General features: G+C 43.1%; 1 protein-coding gene across 2 annotated transcripts; it reads right to left on the bottom strand.

Moving 5' to 3' along the window:
* Positions 1 to 5,246: 5,246 nt before the first annotated feature.
* On the bottom strand, positions 5,247 to 17,806 carry LOC135969697 (uncharacterized). 2 transcript variants are annotated; one of them, XM_074033761.1, is made up of 3 exons: positions 17,697 to 17,806; positions 6,965 to 7,091; positions 5,247 to 6,285 (listed from the first exon to the last, which is right to left on the bottom strand). In XM_074033761.1, exon 3 carries the CDS (start codon positions 6,276 to 6,278, stop codon positions 5,337 to 5,339), a length of 942 nt encoding a protein of 313 aa, XP_073889862.1. In that variant the 5' UTR covers positions 6,279 to 6,285; positions 6,965 to 7,091; positions 17,697 to 17,806; the 3' UTR covers positions 5,247 to 5,336. The 2 variants fall into 2 exon arrangements, with proteins under 2 accessions (XP_073889862.1, XP_073889863.1); XM_074033762.1 differs by lacking the exon at positions 17,697 to 17,806 and adding an exon at positions 6,712 to 6,769 and having other exon boundaries at positions 5,247 to 6,288; positions 6,965 to 7,065.
* Between the last annotated feature and the right edge of the window lie 4,972 nt (positions 17,807 to 22,778).

The raw sequence follows: 22,778 nt of genomic DNA, 5'->3' as shown, positions 1-22,778 counted from the left end.
CATGCAGCTCTGTCGTGTTATTCTAACTAGTAGGATTCAGGGATTTCCATTTTGATAAGAACATAGGTGAGTCGCACACACTTAATTTTAGTGCTCATTGTTCAGGAAACCTATGTCCACTATAGGATACTGCAGAGCGATGCGTTATGGAGAATTTAGGCAAGATAATATGATTTTCAGAGTTAAAGGAAGACAACCGGTTTTATGTACAGTAACTCCTCATAATATCATAGGGGATACCATATTTAAGCTTTGGGGTATCCCCAGGTACAATTCTCATTTGAGCCACATGTGAATATCAGACACGGAGGCTTCCCAACTTTGGTGGCTTTCAATAAATGTGGAAGTTAATTCACAACCTATTTTGTGGAGGCATAAAATTCAATGAGCACTCATTTAACCTTTTATTTTAAATATTATTTTTGTAAACTTTGTATTTCCAATTAGGTGAAATTGTAAACCTGTTTCAGTTCTTATCCACTTTTTTTTTTTTTTTTTTCCTGAGACGGAGTCTTGCCCTGTCACGCAGGCTGGAGTGCAGTGGCATGGTCTCGACTCACTGCAACCTCCGCCTCCCTGGTTCAAGTGATTCTCCTGCCTCAGCCTCCCAAGTAGCTGGGATTGTAGGTGCCCACCACCACGCCTGGCTAATTTTTGTATTTTTAGTAGAGACATGGCTTCCCCATGTTGGTCAGGCTGGTCTTGAACCCCTGACCTTGTGATCTGCCTGCCTCAGCCTCCCAAAGTGCTCGGATTACAGGCCTGAGCCACCACGCCTGGCTTCTCCACTCTTTTTAGGCAGAGGGGAGTAAGGGTTGCTTTAAGTTAGGAGGGACTCCCATGTACCCAACCCATTTGTGTAAATTTCTTCCTTCAGAGTTCTTCAAATCAGCATCACCATTGTTAAAGGCCTCCCACATGGTGATAATTGTGCCACAGGGTTTTACGAACATGAAGTTTATGTTTGGCTGAATTAACCTCCTTGCCGTGGCACAAGGGGGCCATAGGTGTTTTCACCAATTATGAAGCGGGTTCACTGCGCAATGGCTACCAACTTTTCTGAGTACAATGAGACCAAATACATTCATACATAAATTCCATGAAGTGAGTTTATTACTTACAAATATCTAACAGAAGACAACAGAAGTCTAGGATTCAATATGAACCGCTACCCCAAGATCAGGAAAGCTACCCAGAGCAGATGGATGGAGTTTTGACTGTAAATGCTTCACTTGCACTACAGCTGAGGGACCCCAGAAAGCAGCCCACCTTGGGTTTTCTCCCAGGATGTGGTTTGCTGGACACAAGTGTTAAAGGCCATTCTGTTTTGAGCAGGGACTATAACAGAGCCTGGGCTGTTCTGACCAATGTCACCTGATTATCAGGATATTGCATTCCCAGCATATCATACAGTTATCTTGAGAACTACCAGTATGAAAGGGAGGAAAATGGCCCTGCACCCTTGAAACTGAAGGATCAGGATGTTTGTTGTGACAGAGGCACAGACAGTAGCGACAGAGTGTTCTTGTGAGCCATCTACTAGTTCTCTTGACCGAAGCGTGGCACCTGACTGCTTTTCTCCTTCCTTTCAATGGAAACTGTTTCAGAATATTTTGAATATTTTGAGTTTCTACATCTATAGAGTTGCGGCACATGACCACTGGCAGTGTAGACTCTGCGTGGTTAAAGGAAAGAGTTCAGGAGCCCATCAACCCACATTGGAGACCACCTAATCCTCCAGAGACTGCCACTCCATCTTCCTGGGGTTAGCTCCACATGCAGTAAGAGCATTATGTCTAAGGCCGTCAAGATTTGCAGTCCGAAGAATTGACTTTTGACATGCTGATAAGCAGCGGTGATAAGAAAAGCCCACACACTGGCTAGGAATTTTTCAATGAAAGCAGCTGAGACGCTTCTTCATATGCTTCGGTAGGGGCTAATATCAAACTCTTTTTTCCCATTTTCTTTACTCATCAGTGCCTGAGCCGTGAGGCACCATAGATGTACACCTCATCAGGAGGGTGTATGGGAAGCAGCAAGGGGAGCAGCAGCACAAGAAACAAACAAGGCCACTACTCCTGCCTACATAATAACTATTGTCTTGGAGTGTACAATAATTAATAATGTTCACATGGCTGCCCTAAGCATACAGAGATGGTGGCCAGAGTAGATGCAGGGACTACAGAGATACAGACTGATTCTTGCTAATTAGGACTTAAGTGTTGGCTTATGTGCTGTGCTTTTGTGCATTAATAAGCCGGGGCCTCAAAACTGCCTGCTAAGCACAGGCCAAATGTCATGCTGGGGTGCAATTAAACATTCACGTCTAGGAGATGAGAGTATTTTAGTGTGAGAGAAGATGACCACACCTGAAGACCACAAAACACTGTGCAGACCAAAGGGAAGGCCCATCATCAGCTCACGGTTCTGACCCAGGTGACTGCTGATGTGTTACGGAACCGTCAGCCGACAGCAGGTAGGTCAAGTTGAGCAGGTGTCCTGCATGAGGCCTGGTCCATTCCATGTGTGTTGCCAACTGTTTCAATAGAGTCTCATGCACCCCACTGGTGAGGAAGGAATGAGCACCCTACATTTACTGGCATCGTTAAACACATAACATCTATTACTAAACAGATAAGCCAGACATCAGTTACTATTTACATATAGAAGGATGGTGTAAGCTCCCACAGGCCCAAACAGGGATTAACTTGGGAGCAGAGAATAGTATAGCATTAAAAAAGTAAGGATGTTCCTTTTTTTTTTTTTTTTTTTTTTGAGACAGAATCTCGCTCTGTCAGCCTTGCTGGAGTGTAGTGGTGTGATCTCGGCTCACTGCAAGCTCCGTCTCCTGGGTTCATGCCATTCCATTCTCCTGCCTCAGTCTCCCTAGAAGTTGGGACTACAGGCGCCCACCACCACGCCCGGCTAACTTTTTGTATTTTTAGTAGAGACGGGGTTTCACCATGTTAGCCAGGATGGTCTCGATCTCCTGACCTCGTGATCCGCCCACCTCGGCCTCCTGAAGTGCTGGGATTACAGGCATGAGCCACCGTGCCCGGCCGAGGATGTTCTTTTGTTCCTACAGGAGTATGCGATTGGTTTGTCTGTTGGCTGGTAGGGAACTGAATCATATGACACTGACTGGTAAGACTGTAACACTGTAAAATACAATAGATAAACTATAATACCATAATGGTGTAATATTGTCTACTACAATACCAAAGGCATCGATGAAAAGCCCAACACTATCATATGTGACTGAGAGACTGAATGCTTCCTCCCTCAGATTGGTTACAACATATTGTCCTATCACAGTTCTCTCTCCTTCATTCAAAGTGAATGATCCAAATAACAGAAATAATAATAAAGGGCAACAAATGTAAAGAACTCATGAGATGATACTCTATGGTAAACTTTACGTACTTAGGAATTAATACCAACTCATTATTAGCAAAAAATAAACATCTTTACATCAAGAGTCGTTTTTCCTTTAATAAAAAAAGGTGGAATGTGTATAATGGACAAGGGATAATCAAAATTTGCCAAATGAGGCTAGTAAGACAATTCCAACAATTCACAATCATTATTAACTGGTCCATTAATCACAGGACAATACATACAAATCATGTATGTATTGTCTGGGCGCGGTGGCTCATGCCTGTAATCCCAGCACTTTGGGAGGCCGAGGTGGGCAAATCATGAGGTCAGGAGTTCAAGACAAGCCTGGCCAACATGGCGAAACCCTGTCTCTACCAAAAATACAAAGAATTAGCTGGACGTAGTGGCGGGCGCCTGTAGTCCCAGCTACTTGGGAGGCTGAGGCAGGAGAATTGCTTAAACCTAGGAGGCGGAGGTTGCAGTGAGCCGAGATCGCACCACTGCACTCCATCCTGGGCAACAAAGTGACACTCCATCTCAAAAAAAAAAAATAATGAAATAAAAAAAATTAAACTTACCTACATATTAGAAAAACATCAAAATTCAACCATGAATTCAGCACATTATCAAATGAATAGACAAAAATTCTACCAACAAACTTAAGAAAATATCATTATCTATGAAATTCAAGTACTACTGCTTAAAGAGCATTTACAGAACTCTCACCTCAAGGTTTCCCTGCAAAACAAGGTGAAATGCATACTCAAGACTCTTTAAGAATGAGCCACTGATAAAAACAATATACCTGTAACTTATGTAACATTTCATACATTTTTTTCAAGCACTGCATGATAATTAATTTGCATCAGGCTTTCCAAATTAGAAAAGCTTCACTGATAGAACTTCTTTCCTGTGGGAGTTTTCACATGACTTTTCAAGTAAATGTTAAAACTGAAAATATTCTTGCAGTTTCTAAACTACTAGAGTTTTAATCCTGTGTACGTTCTTGTATTTACAAGGTCCAGCCAGCTACAATGTGCATTTTCATATGTCCTTGAGTGGGTATGAGAGAAATGAAACATTCCCACATTCTGGACATTCATAGGGTTTTTCTCAGGAACGAGCTGATGTCTTCAAATGGAACTAACACAACTGAAGGCCCTACCACAAATTTAAATTCAAAAAGCTTTTCTCCACTCTGAGTCCTCCCAAATCTTCAAAAACACGAAAATCTGAAGGCTTGACCACATTTCCTACATTCTTAAGGTTTCTCTGCAGTGTGAGCTCTTTCATGTTTATGAGGGAATGGGAAAGAGTAAATGTTTTACTACATTTCTTACATTCAAGGGGCTTTATTTATTTATTTATTTATTTATTTATTTATTTATTTTTGAGATGGAGTCTCACTCTGTTGCCAGGCTGGAGTGCAGTGGCAAAATCTAGGCTCATTGCAACCTCTGCCTCCTGGGTTCAAGTGATTCTCCTGCCTCAGCCTCCTGACTAGCTGGGATTACAAGCGTATGCTACCACACCCAGCTAATTTTTGTATTTTCAGGAGAGACGAGGTTTCACCATGTTGGCCAGGATGGTCTCAATCTCCTGACCTTGTGATCCGCATGCACAGGGCTTCCCCCCAACCCCCCATGGCTTTTTATGTCCTTGAAAAAGAACTAAGACAACTGAAATGTGCCACCATGCCCAGCTAATTATTTTCTTTTTTTTTTTTTTTTGAGACAGAGTCTCGCTCTGTCACCCAGGCTGGAGTGCAGTGTTGCGATCTCGGCTCACTGCAAGCTCCACCTCCCGGGTTCACTCCATTCTCCTGCCTCAGCCTCCCAAGTAGCTGGCGTGAGCCACCGCGCCCGGCATTATTTCATTTTTTGTAGAGACAGGGTTTCACCATGTTGCCCAGGTTGTTTCACATTGTTTTAATCCAGGCTGGTTATGAACTCCTGGGTTCAAGCAATACACACACCTTGGCCTCCCAAAGTGCTGGGATTATAGGCTGAGTCACTACACCTAGCCTCTATATCATGACTTCTTTCATGGCGAGTAAGGTGACTGGAACGAGTGGAGGCTTTACCGCATCTCTTACATTCATAGGGTTTTTCTCCAGTATGAATTCTTTCATGGAGGTGAAGGGAACTGAGGCGACTGAAGGCTTGGTCACATTGTTTACATTCATAGGGTTTCTCTCCACTATGAGTACTTCTATGGTTACAAAGGGAACTCAAACGACTAAAGGCTTTGCCACATTGTTTACGTTCATAGGGTCTCTCTCCAGTATGACTGCTTCCATGGTAACGAAGGGAAGTGGAACAGCTGAAGGCTTTATCACATTTGGTACATTTATAGGGTCTTTCTCCAGTGTGAGTCCTTTCATGCGTCTTAAAAGAACAAGAAAATCTGAATGTCTTCCCACATTCCTTACATTCGTAGGGTTTCTCTCCAGTGTGAGCTCGTTCATGTATTAGACAAGAACCGGAAACAGTGAACGCTTTACCACATTGTTTACATTTATAGGGTTTTTCTCCTGTGTGAGTTCTCTGATGTCTTTCAACTGAATTGAGAAAATAAAAAGCTTTCCCACATATCGTACATTTGTAAGCTGGATTTCCACTGTGCATTATCATGTGTCTTCTAACACCTGGAACAGAAACGAAGCATTTCCCACACGGTTCACATTTATATTGCTTCTCTCCAGATGGTTTGTATGCTGAGTGAGTTAGGATGTGCCTATTAAGGAGGCAAAGACGTACAAAGACTTTTCCACAAATACTGCATGCACATTGTTTTAATCCAGTAGAAATGTTCTCATTCAGATCAAGATTTGGAATTTGGCTGACAACTTGTCCATCATACTGACTACCTTCTTTGCTTTCACACAGACTCTGTACCATATGATTTCTGTAAAAAAAAAATGACAAACACATTATTATTGGTTGGTTTAATAACTTTGTACTTATTAATAGGTCTTGGACTTACACTGCTACCAATATCAGGGAAAATGCATTTTTTTTTTTTTTTTTTTTTTGCCATGACTGAATTATTTGAAAGTAAATGGGTTACTACTGAAAACACAGCTACCACCTGCATGGCTATGACCAAAATAGTAAGATTCATATACACAATTTTGTGGTACTATTTTCAAGTAAACTGTTTTCCAAACACTGACTGCTACACTGAAAGTATGTTACACTTTGGGTGAAATTTTTCTAAAAAGAAATAAATTTCAAGTGACTCTTATTTGCTTTGATTGCTTGTTTTTAAGTTCATGACATGCTAAGATTCCTTCAGAGGACTTTATTTCCTCTTCTCAGTGCAAATTATCTTATATCTTTCCCAGGTTTCTCGAAGTGATCTTCAATATTCTGGTCTTTCCATTTGTTTCCTAAAATGTAGACCCACAAAATTATCATGAATTATTACAAACCATAGAAACATTACTAGATTTAATGTTTATTGTACACAGTGCCCATGCCTGATTTCTTCACCAAATCATTCCCTTGCCACATTCCAAATCACAAATAGCACTGATGATAGGGAAATACTTCTGCAATTAGATGAAATGTGTTGTCATTCTTACCTACAGAAGCCAGGTTCCTGCAGGTTTCCTGCATCACTTCTCTGAAGAGATTCTTCTCAGCAGAATCTAGCAAAGCCCATTCCTCCTGGGTAAAGTTCACAGCCACATCCTCAAAAGCCACGGAGTCCTAGAACATTCCACACATGTGGATAGAAGGATGGGTGAGACTGACAGCACTGGGAATCTATACTCAATTCATAAGCTGTTTATATGATTCTAAACTTTCCAAGCATTTATTCTATGATTTGATTGTCACAACTTTTACTCTGTTCACACATACTCCCTCCCACACAGCAGTACTAATGCTAGAATTGAACTATTGAAAAAGGCAACAGCAAAGTAGAAACACCCATCTCATTAGAGAATCCAGGGAGTAAGATGTGCTGCTAGGAGTTACCTTTTAACTTCACTTTGTACATTTCTAGTATCTGCCATGATAAAGTCCTACCTGATGTGCATGAGTTAATATTATCATTACTGAGACTACTTATTCTTAAAAACGCCTGCTCACAAAGTTCAATCTTTGTTTGTATTAGTAACTTACATTTTGAAAGGGATTCCACCAACCCAAGTAATAAGAATGACTCATTGCATCTAAATGGCTTATGCAATATATTTGTCAAAACTTTTTCTGCTGAAGGTCTATTATTTTGTGTCACTGCAGTGGTGCTTAGGGAACCAGACACCAAAACACAATCTGAACACTAAGTGTTCAATGAGTTTCCCTGGTAGACAATCTTTTACATGTGCTGTCACTTGTTAACTGGGGAGTTGAGCCCATTCCATGTGATTACACCAAGAGAGAATAGGCTTATTAAATTTAATTGAGTAGTAAATAAAATCAATAATTGATTAATTTAACAATACTAATATAACAATTTTTTAAATTTCTATTGCACAATGTCAAGGCAGAAAGGAATAAGAGGAAATATGACACCTGCTTTTTAAAATGACATAATGTCACCACTTCCAGATGCTATTCCCATGAAATCACATAAATTCCCAAATCAGGTTGTTTTAGGCAAGAAAAACTACTTTTTCTTACATAGTAAAAATGACAAATGTCTAATGATTTTTAGTCATCTAAAAAAAGAGTGATGGCTTGTCTGACATACTTCTAAGATTTTCAAATGAAAATATTCAGGACAGCACAGTATTAGCAGAGAGATGAGCAAGCAGACCAAGGGGAAAAAAAGTCTTAATGATGCAGCATTTATATGGAAAGTTGATGAATGATAGAGTAGGCACTGTAGAATAGAAAAAGAAATCACATGCACTTTAAAATATGAGGCAAACCAGGCTGGTATCTACTTGGGAAAATGTATTGCATTCTTCTCTATTCCATGAACAATAATCAACTTATTATATATTCAAATATGAAAGATAAAACTAGAACGCTTTCGGACGTCACAGGAAGACTTTTTTTTACAAAGGATTAGGCAGAATTTTTTTTATGTAAGAAAAAAATAATAAAGGAACAGACAAACTCAAACATATTAAAATTTAGGGAATAAAAAGAAAATAGAGTGGGCTGGCCATGGTGGCTCACGCCTGTAATCCCAGCACCTTGGGAGGCTGAGGCGGGTGATCACCTGAGGTCGGGAGGTTGAGACCAGCCTGGCCAACATGGCAAAACCCTGTCTTTTTGTTGTTTGTTTGTTTGTTTGTTTTTTGAGACAGACTCTCGCATTGTCACTTGGGCTGGGGTGCAGTGGCAAGATCTTGGCTCACTGCAACCTCCACCTCCCAGGCTCAAGCAATTCTCTTGCCTCAGCCTCCCAAGTAGCTGGGATTACAGGTGCCTGCCACCACGATCAGCTAATTTTTTTGTATTTTTAGTAGAGACAGGGTTTCACCACGTTGGCCAGGCTGCTCTGGAACTCCTGACCTCATGATCCGCCCACCTTGGCCTCCCAAAGTGCTGGGATTACAGGCATGAGCCACCGTGCCAGGCCTAAAACTCCGTTTTTACTAAAAATACAAAAATTAGCTGGGTGTGGTGGTGGGTGCCTATAATCCCAGTTACTCGGGAGGCTGACATAGGAGAATCTCTTGAACCCGGGAGGCGGAGGTTGCAGTAAGCAGAGAAGGCGCCACTACACTCCAGCCGGGCTACAGAGCAAGACAGCATCTCCAAAAAAACAAAAAACAACAACAAAAAACCCTCAGATATCCAGATAAGAGGATACAGATGTGTGTCCACTGTCATAAATTCTTCACCATGCTACAAGAGGGGAACTGACATTTTGGTGAATATTTGTAAATCATCAATTTATCTATCACACTTTTATTTCACCAGTAGCATTTACAAAGCTAAGTTCTACAATTCCGTTTGAAATTACCCTTAAAAAGAACAGACCTTGGCCGGGCGCAGTGGCTCAAGCCTGTAATCCTGCGCTTTGGGAGGCCGAGAGGGGCGGATCACGAGGTCAGGAGATCGAGACCATTCTGGCTAACACGGTGAAACCCTGTCTCTACTAAAAAAAATACAAAAAAAATAGCCAGGCGAGATGGCGGGCACCTGTAGTCTCAGATACTCGGGAGGCTGAGGCAGGAGAATGGCGTGAATCCGGGAGGCGGAGCTTGCAGTGAGCTGAGATCCGGCCACTGCACTCCAGCCTGGGCGACAGAGCGAGACTCCATCTCAAAAACAAAACAAAACAAAACAAAAAAAGAACAGACCTTTAGATTCCAGAGCAAGATGGCCAAATAGGAGCAGCTCCAGCCTCCAGCTCCCAGCGCCAGCAACACAGAGGACGGGTGATTTCTGCATTTTCAACTGAAGTACCGGGTTCATCTCACTGGGGAGTGCCAGACAATTGTTGCTGATCAGCTGGTGCAGCCGACCAGCGAGAGTTGAAGCAGGGCGAGCCATCGCCTCACCTGGGAAGCACAAGGGGGAAGGGAATCCCTTTTCCTAGCCAAGGGAAACTGAGACACACCACATCTGGAAAATCAGGTAACTGCCACCCTAATACTGCGCTTTACCAAGGGTCTTAGCAAATGGCACACCAGGAGATTATATCCCACGCCTGGATGGGAGGGTCCCATGCCCAGGGAACCTCCCTCCTTGCTAGCACAGCAGTCTGAGATCTAACTGCAAGGCAACAGGGGGACTGGGGGAGGGGCACCCACCATTGCTGAGGCTTAAGTAGGTAAACAAAGCTGCAGAGAAGCTCAAACTGGGTGGGGCCCACCGCAGCTCAAGGGGGCCTGCCTGTCTCTGTAGACTCCATTTCTGGGGACAGAGCGTAGCTAAACAAAAAGCAGCAGAAACCTCAGCAGAGGTAAATGACCCTGTCTGACAGTTTTGAAGAGACCAGTGGATCTCCCAGCACGGAGGTTGAGATCTGAGAACGGACAGACTCCCTGCTCAAGTGGGTCCCGGACCCCAGAGTAGCCTAACTGGGAGACATCCCCCACTAGGTGCAGACCGACACCTCACACCTCACACGGCGGGGTACACCCCTGAGACGAAGCTTCCAGAGCAAGAATCAGACAGCAACACTCACTGTTCAGCAATATTCTATCTTCTGCAGCCTCCGCTGCTGATACCCAGGAAAACAGCATCTGGAGTGGACCTCAAGCAATCGCCAACAGACCTACAGCTGAGGGTCCTGACTGTTAGAGGGAAAACTAACAAACAGAAAGGACACCCACACCAAAACCCCATCAGTTCGTCACCGTCATCAAAGACCAAAGGCAGATAAAACCACAAAGATAGGAAAAAAGCAGGACAGAAAAGCTGGAAATTCAAAAAATCAGAGCACATCTCCCCCCTCCAAAGGAACGCGGGCTCATCGCCAGCAATGGAACAAAGCTGGATGGAGAATGACTTTAACGAGTTGAGAGAAGAAGGCTTCAGTCAATCAAAATTCTCAGAGCTAAAGGAGGAACTACATAACCAGTGCAAAGAAACTAAAAATCTTGAAAAAAGAATGGAAGAATGGATAACTAGAATAATCAATGCAGAGAAGGCCATAAACGAACTGACAGATAAAAACCATGACACAAGAAATACGTGACACATGCACAAGCTTCAGTAACTGACTCGATCAACTGGAAGAAAGAGTATCAATGATTGAAGATCAAGTGAATGAAATGAAGCAAGAAGAGAAGTCCAGAGAAAAAAGAGGAAAAAGAAATGAAGAAAGCCTCCAAGAAATATGGGATTATGTGAAAAGACCAAATCTACATCTGATTGGGGTGCCTGAAAGTGAGGGGGAAAATGAAACCAAGCTGGAAAACACTCCTCAGGATATCATCCAGGAGAACTTCCCCAACCTAGTAAGGCAGGCCAACATTCAAATTCAGGAAATACAGAGAACGCCACAAAGATACTCCTCGAGAAGAGCAACTCCAAGACACATAATTGTCAGATTCACCAAAGTTGAAATGAAAGAAAAAATGTTAAGGGCAGCCAGAGAGAAAGGTCGAGTTACCCACAAAGGGAAGCCCATCAGACTAACAGCAGATCTCTCGGCAAAAACTCTCCAAGCCAGAAGAGAGTGGGGGCCAATATTCAACATTCTTAAAGAAAAGAATTTTAAACCCAGAATTTCATATCCAGCCAAACTAAGTTCCATAAGTGAAGGAGAAATAAAATCCTTTACAGACAAGCAAATGCTTAGAGATTTTGTCACCACCAGGCCTGCCCTACAGGACACCCTGAAGGAAGCACTAAACATGGAACGGAACAACCAGTACCAGCCATTGCAAAAACATGCCAAAATGTAAAGACCATCGATGCTAGGAAAAAACTGCATCAACTAACGAGCAAAATAATGAGCTAATATCACAATGACAGGATCAAGTTCACACATAACAATATTAACCTTAAATGTAAATAGACTAAATGATCCAATTAAAAGACACAGACTGGCAAACTAGATAAAGAGTCAAGACCCATCAGTCTGCTGTATTCAGGAGACCCATCTCACGTGCAGAGACACACATAGGCTCAAAATAAAGGGATGGAGGAAGATCTACCAAGCAAATGGAGAACAAAAGCAAGCAGGGGTTGCAATCCTAGTCTCTGATAAAACAGACTTTAAACCATCAAAGATCAAAAGAGACAAAGAAGGCCCTTACATAATGGTAAAGGGATCGATACAACAGGAAGAGCTAACTATCCTAAATATATACATACCCAATATAGGAGCACCCAGATTCATAAAGCAAGTCCTTAGAGACTTACAAAGAGACTTAGACTCCCATACAACAATAATGGGAGACTTTAACACCCCACTGTGAACATTAGACAGATCAATGAGACAGAAAGTTAACAAGGATATCCAGGAATTAAACTCAACTCTGCACCAAGCGGATCTAATAGACATCTACAGAACTCTCCACCCCAAATCAACAGAATATACATTCTTCTCAGCACCACATCACACTTATTCCAAAATTAACCACATAGTTGGAAGTAAAGCACTGCTCAGCAAACGTAAAAGAACAGAAATTATAACAACCTGTCTCTCAGACCACAGTGCAATCAAACTAGAACTCAGGACTAAGAAACTCAATCAAAACCACTCAGCTACATGGAAACTGAACAACCTGCTCCTGAATGACTACTGGGTACATAACGAAATGAAGGCAGAAATAAAGATGTTCTTTGAAACCAATGAGAACAAAGATACAACATACCAGAATCTCTGGGACACAGTTAAAGCAGTGTGTAGAGGGAAATGTATAGCACTAAATGTCCACAAGAGAAAGCTGGAAAGATCTAAAATTGACACCCTAACATAACAATTAAAAGAACTAGAGAAGCAAGAGCAAACACATTCAAAAGCTAGCAGAAGGCAAGAAATAACTAAGATCAAGCAGAACTGAAGGAGATAGAGACACAAAAAACCTTCCAAAAAGATCAATGAATCCAGGATTTGGTTTTTTGAAAAGATCAACAGAATTGATAGACCACTAGCAAGACTAATAAAGAAAAGAGAGAAGAATAGATGCAATAAAAAATGATACAGGGGATATCACCACCGACCCCACAGAAATACAAACTACCATCGGAGAATACTATAAACACCTCTACGCAAATAAACTAGAAAACTTAGAAGAAATGGATAATTTCCTGGACACTTACACTCTTCCAAGACTAAACCAGGAAGAAGTTGAATCCTTGAATAGACCAATAGCAGGCTCTGAAATTGAGGCAATTATTAATAGCCTACCAACAAAAAAAAGTCCAGGACCAGACAGATTCACAGCCGAATTCTACCAGAGGTACAAGGAGGAGCTGGTACCATTCCTTCTGAAACTATTCCAATCAATAGAAAAAGAGCGAATCCTCCCTAACTCATTTTATGAGGCCAAAACCTGGCAGAGACACAACAAAAAAAGAGAATTTTAGACCAATATCCCTGATGAACATCGATGCAAAAATCCTCAATAAAATACTGGCAAACCGGATCCAGCAGCACATCAAAAAGCTTATCCACCATGATCAAGTGGGCTTCATCCCTGGGATGCAAGGCTGGTTCAACATACACAAATCAATCAACGTAATCCATCACATAAACAGAACCAAAGACAAAAACTACATGATTATCTCAATAGATGCAGAAAAGGCCTTCGACAAAATTCAACAGCCCTTCATGCTAAAAACTCTCAATAAATTCGGTATTGATGGAATGTATCTCAAAATAATAAGAGCTATTTATGACAAACCCACAGCCAATATCATACTGAATGGGCAAAAACTGGAAGCATTCCCTTTGAAAACTGGCACAAGACAGGGATGCCCTCTCTCACCACTCCTATTCAACATAACGTTGGAAGTTCTGGCTAGGGCAATCAGGCAAGAGAAAGAAATAAAGAGTATTCAGTTAGGAAAAGAAGAAGTCAAATTGTCCCTGTTTGCAGATGACATGATTGTATATTTAGAAAACCGCATCGTCTCAGCCCTAAATCTCCTTAAGCTGATAAGCAACTTCAGCAAAGTCTCAGGATACAAAATCAATATGCAAAACTCACAAGCATTCTTATGCATCAGTAACAGACAAAAAGAGAGCCAAATCATGAATGAACTTCCATTCACAATTGCTTCAAAGAGAATAAAATACCTAGGAATCCAACTTACAAGGGATGTAGAGGACCTCTTCAAGGAGAACTACAAACCACTGCTCAGTGACATAAAAGAGGACACAAACAAATGGAAGAACATTCCATGCTCATGGATAGGAAGAATCAATATCGTGAAAATGGCCATACTGCCCAAGGTAATTTGTAGATTCAATGGCATCCCTATCAAGCTACCAATGACTTTCTTCACAGAATTGGAAAAAACTGCTTTAAAGTTCATATGGAACCAAAAAAGACCCCGCATTGCCAAGACAATCCTAAGTCAAAAGAACAAAGCTGGAGGCATCAGGCTACCTGACTTCAAACTATACTACAAGGCTACAGTAACCAAAACAGCATGGTACTGGCACCAAAACAGAGATATAGACCAATGGAACAGAACAGAGTCCTCAGAAATAATACCACACATCTACAGCCATCTGATCTTTGACAAACCTGACAAAAACAAGAAATGGGGAAAGGATTCCCTATTTAATAAATGGTGCTGGGAAAGTTGGCTAGCCATAAGCAGAAAGCTGAAACTGGATCCTTTCCTTACTCCTTATATGAAAGTTAATTCAAGATGGATTAGAGACTTAAATGTTAGACCTAATACCATAAAAACCCTAGAAGAAAACCTAGGTAATACCATTCAGGAGATAGGCATGGGTAAGGACTTCATGTTTAAAACACTAAAAGCAACAGCAACAAAAGCCAAAATTGACAAATGGGATCTAATTAAACTAAAGAGCTTCTGCATAGCAAAAGAAACTACCATCAGAGTGAACAGGCAACCTACAGAATGGGAGAAAATTTTTGCAATCTACTCATCTGACAAAGGGCTAATATCCAGAACCTACAAAGAACTCAAACAAATTTACAAGAAAAAAACAAACAACCCCATCAAAAAGTGGGCAAAGGATATGAACAGACATTTCTCAAAAGAAGACATTCATACAGACAACAGACACACGAAAAAATGCTCGTCATCACTGGCCTCAGAGAAATGCAAATCAAAACCACAATGAGATACCATCTCACACCAGTTAGAATGGCAATCATTAAAAAGTCAGGAAACAACAGGTGCTGGAGAGGATGTGGAGAAATAGGAACACTTTTACACTGTTGGTAGGATTGTAAACTAGTGTAACCATTGTGGAAAACAGTATAGTGATTCCTCAAGGATCTAAAACTAGAAATATCATATGACCCAGCCATCGCATTACTGGGTATATACCCAAAGGATTATAAATCATGCTGCTATAAAGACACATGCACACGTATGTTTATTGCAGTACTATTCACAATAGCAAAGACTTAGAATCAACCCAAATGTCCATCAGTGACAGACTGGATTAAGAAAATGTGGCACATATACAACATGGAATACTATGCAGCCATAAAAAAAGGATGAGTTCGTGTCCTTTGTAGGGACATGGGTGCAGCTGGAAACCATCATTCTCAGCAAACTTTCGTAAGAACAGAAAACCAAACACCACATGTTCTCACTCATAGGTGGGAATTGAACAATGAGATCACTTGGACTCTGGAAGGGGAACATCACACACCGGGGCCTATTATGGGGAGGGGGGAGGGGGGAGGGATGGCATTGGGAGTTATAACTGATGTAAATGACGAGTTGATGGGTGCTGATGAGTTGATGGGTGCAGCACACCAACATGACCCATGTATGCATATGTAACAAACCTGTACATTGTGCACATGTACCCTAGAACTTAAAGTATATATTTTTTAAAAAAAGAACAGACCTTTAAAACTTACTACACTCACTCTGGGGAAGAAATGAATACAAATTTTTAGCAAATAAAGTACATCATTTTACCTTGCCTCTTTGGAAATAGTATTTTTATCTTTCAAGCTGTACTGACAAAATGTATCTTACAGTCAATGAAAAACTGAAACTCAAATAAGCAGACAAGTCTTTTCAAGGTAACAAACTCAGGGAGAGGCAGTGCTGACTCCAACACAGACCTTTCTAAGTGTCACAGCAGGCCATTCTATCCCTCGGGACACCCATCCTGTTCAGTAAAGTACTCAGTGACCACCTAGGAGGCACTGGCGCTGCTCTTTGTCCTCCTGTGTGCCTTAAGTGTGTTTTCATATTCAGGTTCTTGCACATCCTCTCTGGGGTGGGTTTTCCTTGTCTTTGGGACAGTTTTTCTCTCTTCACAAGTCTGAGACAATCTAGAGAGCAGAAATCATTTCTGCCTTTTCCTCTCAATATCAGCATCCAATTGGCAGACCATCAATGTGTCTCCGAGGAATAAAAACTCGGGCTGGAGGAACAATTTTAATGACCTAACTTTAATGACATTACATTGTATTGTCCTAAAATTTTAATGACCCTAAGGGGTCACCATTTCAGATGAAACTATACCAGGAGATTCCTCTAAGGCCAAGAGCATCCAGCTGCTCCCCTAAGAGACTCTACCCCCTACCTCAGGCTGTCCTTGGGGATGAGATGACCCCAGGGCTGATACTCACTAGACCCTCCAATAGACATGGCCACTGTGGGTATCCTGGGTCATCCCCAGACAGTTCTAAAATGCCAGCACTAGGAAAAGACAGGAGGGTGGCTGAGGACACAACACCCTGTAAAGTTTTCACGGGGGGACCTCAACCTAAAGACATTTTGGTAATACATACACTTAGGAAAGATGAAAAGAAGAGAGGCACAAAGATGTTTTTTACAGTAGAGTGTCAGATGATTTAGTCTCCGCTTTCCTCTCATGTAAAATGATTGGAAACAGAAAAATATTTTGGCCAAGGTGGCTCACGCCTGTAATCCCAGAGCTTTAGGAGGCCAAGGCGGGTGATCAATTAAAGTCAGGAGTTCGAAACCAACCTAGCCAACATGGCGAAACCCTGTGTCTACTAAAAATACGAAAATTAGCTGGACGTGGTGGTGGGTGCCTATAAACCCAGCTACTTGGGAGGCTGAGGCAGGAGAATCGCTTGAACCCGGGAGTCAGAGGTTGCAGAGAGCTGAGACTGCACCATTGCACTCCAGCCTGGCGACAGGGCAAGACTCCGTCTCAAAAAAAAAAAAAAAAAAAAACCATATATATATACACACACACATATATGTATATGTATATACACACATATATATGTATATGTGTATATGTATGGTTTGCTTCCTCATTAACCTTATCAAAGCCTCTCATTTACGCCCCTCCTGTGGACCCCAAACCACAAACCATGACTGCGGTACCCGTTTTATGAATCGCGGATTTGCTCAAACACACCGTTTAACGTTTTAACAAAGCCTCAGGCTAATTTTAGGGGGAGAAATGTGGCACTAAAAGCTCCATGAACCACAGCTCCTCCCACGCTGGAACCACGCACACGGAGTCGGGGCTCTCCCGGATCACCCTCCCGTGGTCACTGCACTACCTGGGTAGGGGAGGCGCGGGATTCCCGAGAGGGCTCCAGCCGGCGGAAGTGGCGCCCACAGGTACAGACAGGACTCAGGGGTCCCGCTGCCCGCCCCGCCTGGCCCTGCACAGAAGGGGACTGAGGCCCGGCTGCGCCGCGGCGGCTGGGTCCGCAGGTTCCGCAGCCGATGGCTGGTTCCAGCAAGTTTTAACCAGCCCTCTTCCCCACTTCGGGAAGCCAGGCGCAGTCCACTCACCGTTCCTCAGCTTCCCGGGTGTCCTGGCGTCAGCTAGGGATGTCCCAATACGCGCAGGTCACAGGGTGGCAGAGGCTGCTGCAGAGCCACCTGGGCCTCCCAGAGCCAAGAAGCAGCAGCGGAGACTAACAGAAAGAGCCTACTGTGGCGAAGGAGAGACAAAGCGCCCGCCAGCCAGATCCTGGAAGCCGCCCTCTCCTTTCCGGGGGCGTGCCTGATCGAACGGTCCCCACCCCAGAGCCCCTGATTGTTTGCGGCTTCAGGCCCCGCCCCCTCAGGCCCTGAGGGACAGGAGATTGCGATCTCACATGAGGCTGAATGAGGCCAGAATGACCGTTTTGGCCTAGCGGTTTGTAAGGGGTGCGTCCTTCCTGCGCTGGGATCTGACCATGCAAGGAGGACATTCGCATTTAACCTTGTATACAAGGTTATAGCTATTTGTGCATAACATATATATAAAATTGCAAGCAATATAATGACAATTCCATAACTGCCCAGTGGGTTCACCTTGCCTGCTACCTAGACAGAGCTGATTTCTCAAGACGGGGGAATAGCAATAGAGAAAGAGTAATTTGCGCAGAGTTGGCTGTGCGGGAGACCGGAGTTTTTTTATCTTATTTTATTTTTCTGAAACAGAGTCTTGCTCTGTCGCCCAGGCTGGAGTGCAGCCTTGGAGTTTTATGATTATTCAAATCAGTCTCCCTGAGCATTTGGGGATAAGAGTATTTAGAAAGTTTATTTTGCCAAGGTTGGGTATGCTTGTGCATGACACAGCCTCAGGATATCCTGATGACAGTTGCCCAAGGTGGTCAGAGCACAGCTTGGTTTTGTTGGAGATAAATGCTCGGTACTGCAAAGTGAAACCAGCACTCAAGCGAAAGTTTTCTCAGCAACGCAATTTACTTCTGCAGAAGCGTGCTGCTTGCATCAATCACAATCGCAAGAGCACACCAACAAAGGAAAGCAGGAGTTTTTATTCCTAAGGCAATCCCTACCTCTGGCATAGGTTGGGGCCAGACCTCAAGCTCTAAACTGACCCGGTTGGCTATTTGTGAATATTTTCCCAAATAAGGAAGGGGGAAGGGGGATGTGAGTTACAAAGGTGGGACGTGTGGTTTCGAAGGGAGAAATGGGTGCAGAGCAGGTAACCAAGGAAACAGATGTGAGTTCTTGATTAGAACTGACAGGAAGGTTGTTTACAGTAACTAAGGGCAAGTAGGCATGGAGAACAAGAAAGTTGAGTTCCAAAACAAAAAACAAGAACGTTAACATGCCAAACCTTGGAAGAGAAACTGACTGTATCTGACAGTTTTATACATTTTAGGGAGACAGGAGATGTCAATCAACATATGTAAGATGAACACTAGTTTGATCCGGTACAACCTGAAGCAAAGGTGGGTCAACTCGAAGCCAGGAGGGGGCTTCCAGGTCACAGGTAGGTGAGAGACTAACGGTTGCATTCTTCTGAGTTTCTGATGAGCCTTTCCAAAGGAGGCAATAAGATAGCATTCTTCTCAGTGAGCAGCGGATGACTTTGAATAGAATGGGAGGCAGGTTTGCCCTAAGCAGTTCCCAGATTGACTTTTCCCTTTATCTTAGCGATTTGGGGGGCCCAAAATATTTTCCTTTCCAATTTCCCCCTTTTGTTTTAAAAATATTTTGGAGAAAGCATTTTAGAAGAAAATCAGTCTCTGGTGCTAGGTTTTGTCTGATTTCTCATGGAGTAGCTGGGATTACAGGCGTGCCACACCATCCCTGTCTATATATATATATATACACACACACACACACACACACACACATTTTTTTTTTGGTAGAAATGGGGGCCTCTCTCGGTTGCCCAAGCTGGTCTCTGGTGCCCAACACGGGGCCCCCCGTAATCTCTACAAATAATCCAGTGAAGGAACAATAGAGTGTGGAAAGCAGAGGACGACCGACAAAGGACTCCCGAGTAGGTTTTCACTTCAAGCTCTAGGGTAAGTAGGGCGCTCGGAGAATTCCAGCAAAACCTCGGGAAAATATGGGTCAGGCTGAGAGTAAGTTCGCTAATTACTTAAGCCTTGTGCTGCGGAGGGGTAATTGTGAGTACCCAAAATCTCACAGCTTTGTTCCATCTGGTAGACAAGTATTCTCCTTGGTATTCTCCTTGGTTCATGGAATATGTAACCATGAATGTAAAAGATTGGGACAAGGTCGGATCAGACTTAAAACGAGCACAAGAGGGCCACGATATTCCCGTCTCTGCTTGGTCTGTGTGGTCGGCAATTAAAACCGCACTGGAGCCCTTCCACACTGAGGAGGAGAAGGAGGAGTTTCAGGATGACATAGGAAAGTTGAATAATCAGTAGTCTAATTATCAGCAAAGTGAACCATGACAGTCTAGTTTTTAAAAGGGCGAGAAACGGGAAGGTATATATGCTAATCTTCAAAAACTTATAGAGATACAGTGCCACCTACTGCGCCTTTAGGGGAAGGTCTGGAATGGCCATCCCCAGGCCAGCCTTAGGAATTTTTGGAAGGGGAGCCTGAGAAGCGCCTTGCCGCTCCCATTGTTGCAGGCCCCACCAGTAACTATGGTGAAGGGAAGCTTTAGGCTTGTCTAACAGCCAGTTACGATGAGGAAATGATCCAGGCTTGTCCACCTGTTAATTATGGTAGAGGAATGCTGCGAGCTGGTCCAAATACAAATTATGGCACAGGGACAATCCAGGCATCCATTCGCCAGGCACAAGAAATGGGGGATTTGAATGCTTGGCAGTTTCTGGTAATTCTTTCACCAGCTGAGGAGCCCAGAGAACTTGCTCAAGCATGCTGGGAGCCATTTCCTTTTAAAATATTAAAAGACTTAAAGCAAGCAATTGGACAAGATGGGCCAAATTCTCCTTATGTTCATTACTTGTTACAATGTGTGGCTTATAACAGACGTTGAATACCTATGGATTGGGAGGCATTACCCCGATCCACCCTGTCCCCCTCTGAATTTCTCCAGTTTAAAACCTGGTGGACGGATGAAGCAACAAATCAGGCATGCAGAAACACTCAAGCCCAACGTCCCGTTAATATCACATCTGATCAACTGCTTGGAATCGGACAGGCATGGGGTACTCTAAATCAACAGATGGTAATGGCTGATGAGGCTGTTGATCAGCTCAGAACTACATGCCTAAGAGCCTGGGAAAAAATTCACGACCCTGCTACTGCTTTATCCTTCTTTTCACACAGTTCAACAGGGTCCAAGGGAGCCTTATCCAGATTCTATCACCCGTTTGCAGGGTGCGGCTCAAAAGGCTATTTCCGATTCTCATGCCAAGAAATTGATCACTCAGCTGCTTGCTCATGAAAATGCTAATACAGAATGTCAGGCAGCAATTAGACCTATTAAGGGAAAGGCAGATCTAAATGAGGAAAAAACTTTAAGTGAATACATTAAAGCCTACGATGGCATTGGGGGGCACTTATATAAGGCCAACCTCCTTATATAAGGCCAGGGGGAGAGAGGGGGATGCTATTACTCCCCATATCACCGGGGGTGCCTCACTCCCCTGTGATGTGGATCCTAACAGCGAGGGGGAGAGAGGTGCTTACTATTACTTCCCATTAGGATGCGGATCGTAATAATTACCCACCCCCCGCAATGTATGTCCATTATTAGCAGTCTCTTTTGTTCAGGATATTAGGAACAATTTCACAGGTGGTGTGTACACAGCCTGCGATAGGAGAACGAATACCATCCTCTACACCTCCGGATATTAGGAACTGTATCACGAAATGGATGTACACTTTTTGGGAGATTTGGGGTAATGTCCTGTGTTTCCCTGAATATTCGGAGACATATCACAGGGCGGCTGTACACCCACTACTCTCTTGGTAGGAACATCATACTTTACCTACTGGAAATTAGGAGCAATATCACAGACTGAGTGTCAAGCCACTGTCATATTGGAAGTAATATCATGCTCTCCCCCACAAGTTATGAGAAATAATATCACAGGGGGGTGTGTACCTTCTTTGGTAGTGGGAGTAGTATCATCATCTCTTCCTTTAGATGACAGGAGCAATATCACAGGGTGGGTGTACACCCTGTGTATTTATGGAAGCAATGTCATTCTCTCTTCTTCTAGGTTTTACGATTCATGTCACAGGCCAGGTGTACACCCTTTGTTATATTGGATGGAATCCCATCCTCTTTCAATCTGTGTCTTTAGAACAATATCCCATGGGGACTGTACATCTCTTCAATATTGGTAGTAAGGCCATCTTCTCCTTTCCTGGATATCAGAAATAATATCACAGGAGGCGTGTACATCCCTTGCAATATTGGTAGTAATATCACCTCTCCCCTGTGGTTATTAAGGACAAAATCCCAGGGTGGCTTTACGGTTAATATTTTATTGGGAGTAATATCATCCATTCACCCCTTGGATGTCAGGAACGGTATCACAGAAGAGGTGTCCACCCGCTTCGATATTGTCAGCCATGTCATCTTCTTCCCGTCTGGATATTAGGAACGATACCCCAGGTTTGGGGACAGTGTACACCCAGTGCGATATCGAAAGTAAAATCAGCCTCTTTCCCGCTGGATATTAGGAACCATATCACAGGTGTGTGTGCCCCTTCTGGGATACTGGGAGTACTATCAGCCTCCACCCCGCTGCATATTAGGAACAATATATGGGGGGCAGGGTGGTTACACCCCCTGCGATATTGAGAGCAATATTCTTCTCTTTCCCCTGTACATTAGGAACTACATCACAGGGGTCTGTACACCTTCTGCGATATTGGGATTAATGTTTTCCTCTCCCCCACTGAATGTCAAAAACAATATCACAGAAGGGTGTACAGCCCCTGCGATATGGCCAGTAATATCATCGTCTCTACCTTTGGATACTTGCAACAACACCACACCACAGAGGGTGTGTACACTGCCCTGCAATATTGGGCATAATGTTATCATCTCTTCCCCTGGATATTAGGAACCATATCCCTGGTGGTGGGAGGTGGAATACATTAAGAACAATTTCACGGGGTGGGTGTACACCCCCTGCGATATTCGGTGTAGTATCATCCTCTCTTCCCTAGGAT

The sequence above is a fragment of the Macaca fascicularis genome, chromosome 2, assembly GCF_037993035.2.
Source record: "Macaca fascicularis isolate 582-1 chromosome 2, T2T-MFA8v1.1".
Classification (NCBI taxonomy): Eukaryota; Metazoa; Chordata; class Mammalia; order Primates; family Cercopithecidae; genus Macaca; species Macaca fascicularis.
The sequence above is the reverse complement of the archived record's forward strand: the minus strand, read 5'-3'. Positions and strand labels throughout refer to the sequence as shown.

Coding starts and splice junctions, on each gene's coding strand:
- LOC135969697 (XM_074033762.1), bottom strand. CDS start 6,998: ATGCAGGAAACCTGCAGGAACCTGGCTTCTGTAG. Junction 6,770..6,964: donor CAGGAACCTGGCTTCTGTAG/GTAAGAATGACA, acceptor TCTACATTTTAG/GAAACAAATGGAAAGACCAG. Junction 6,289..6,711: donor GAGAAACCTGGGAAAGATAT/AAGATAATTTGC, acceptor ATTTTTTTTTTA/CAGAAATCATATGGTACAGA.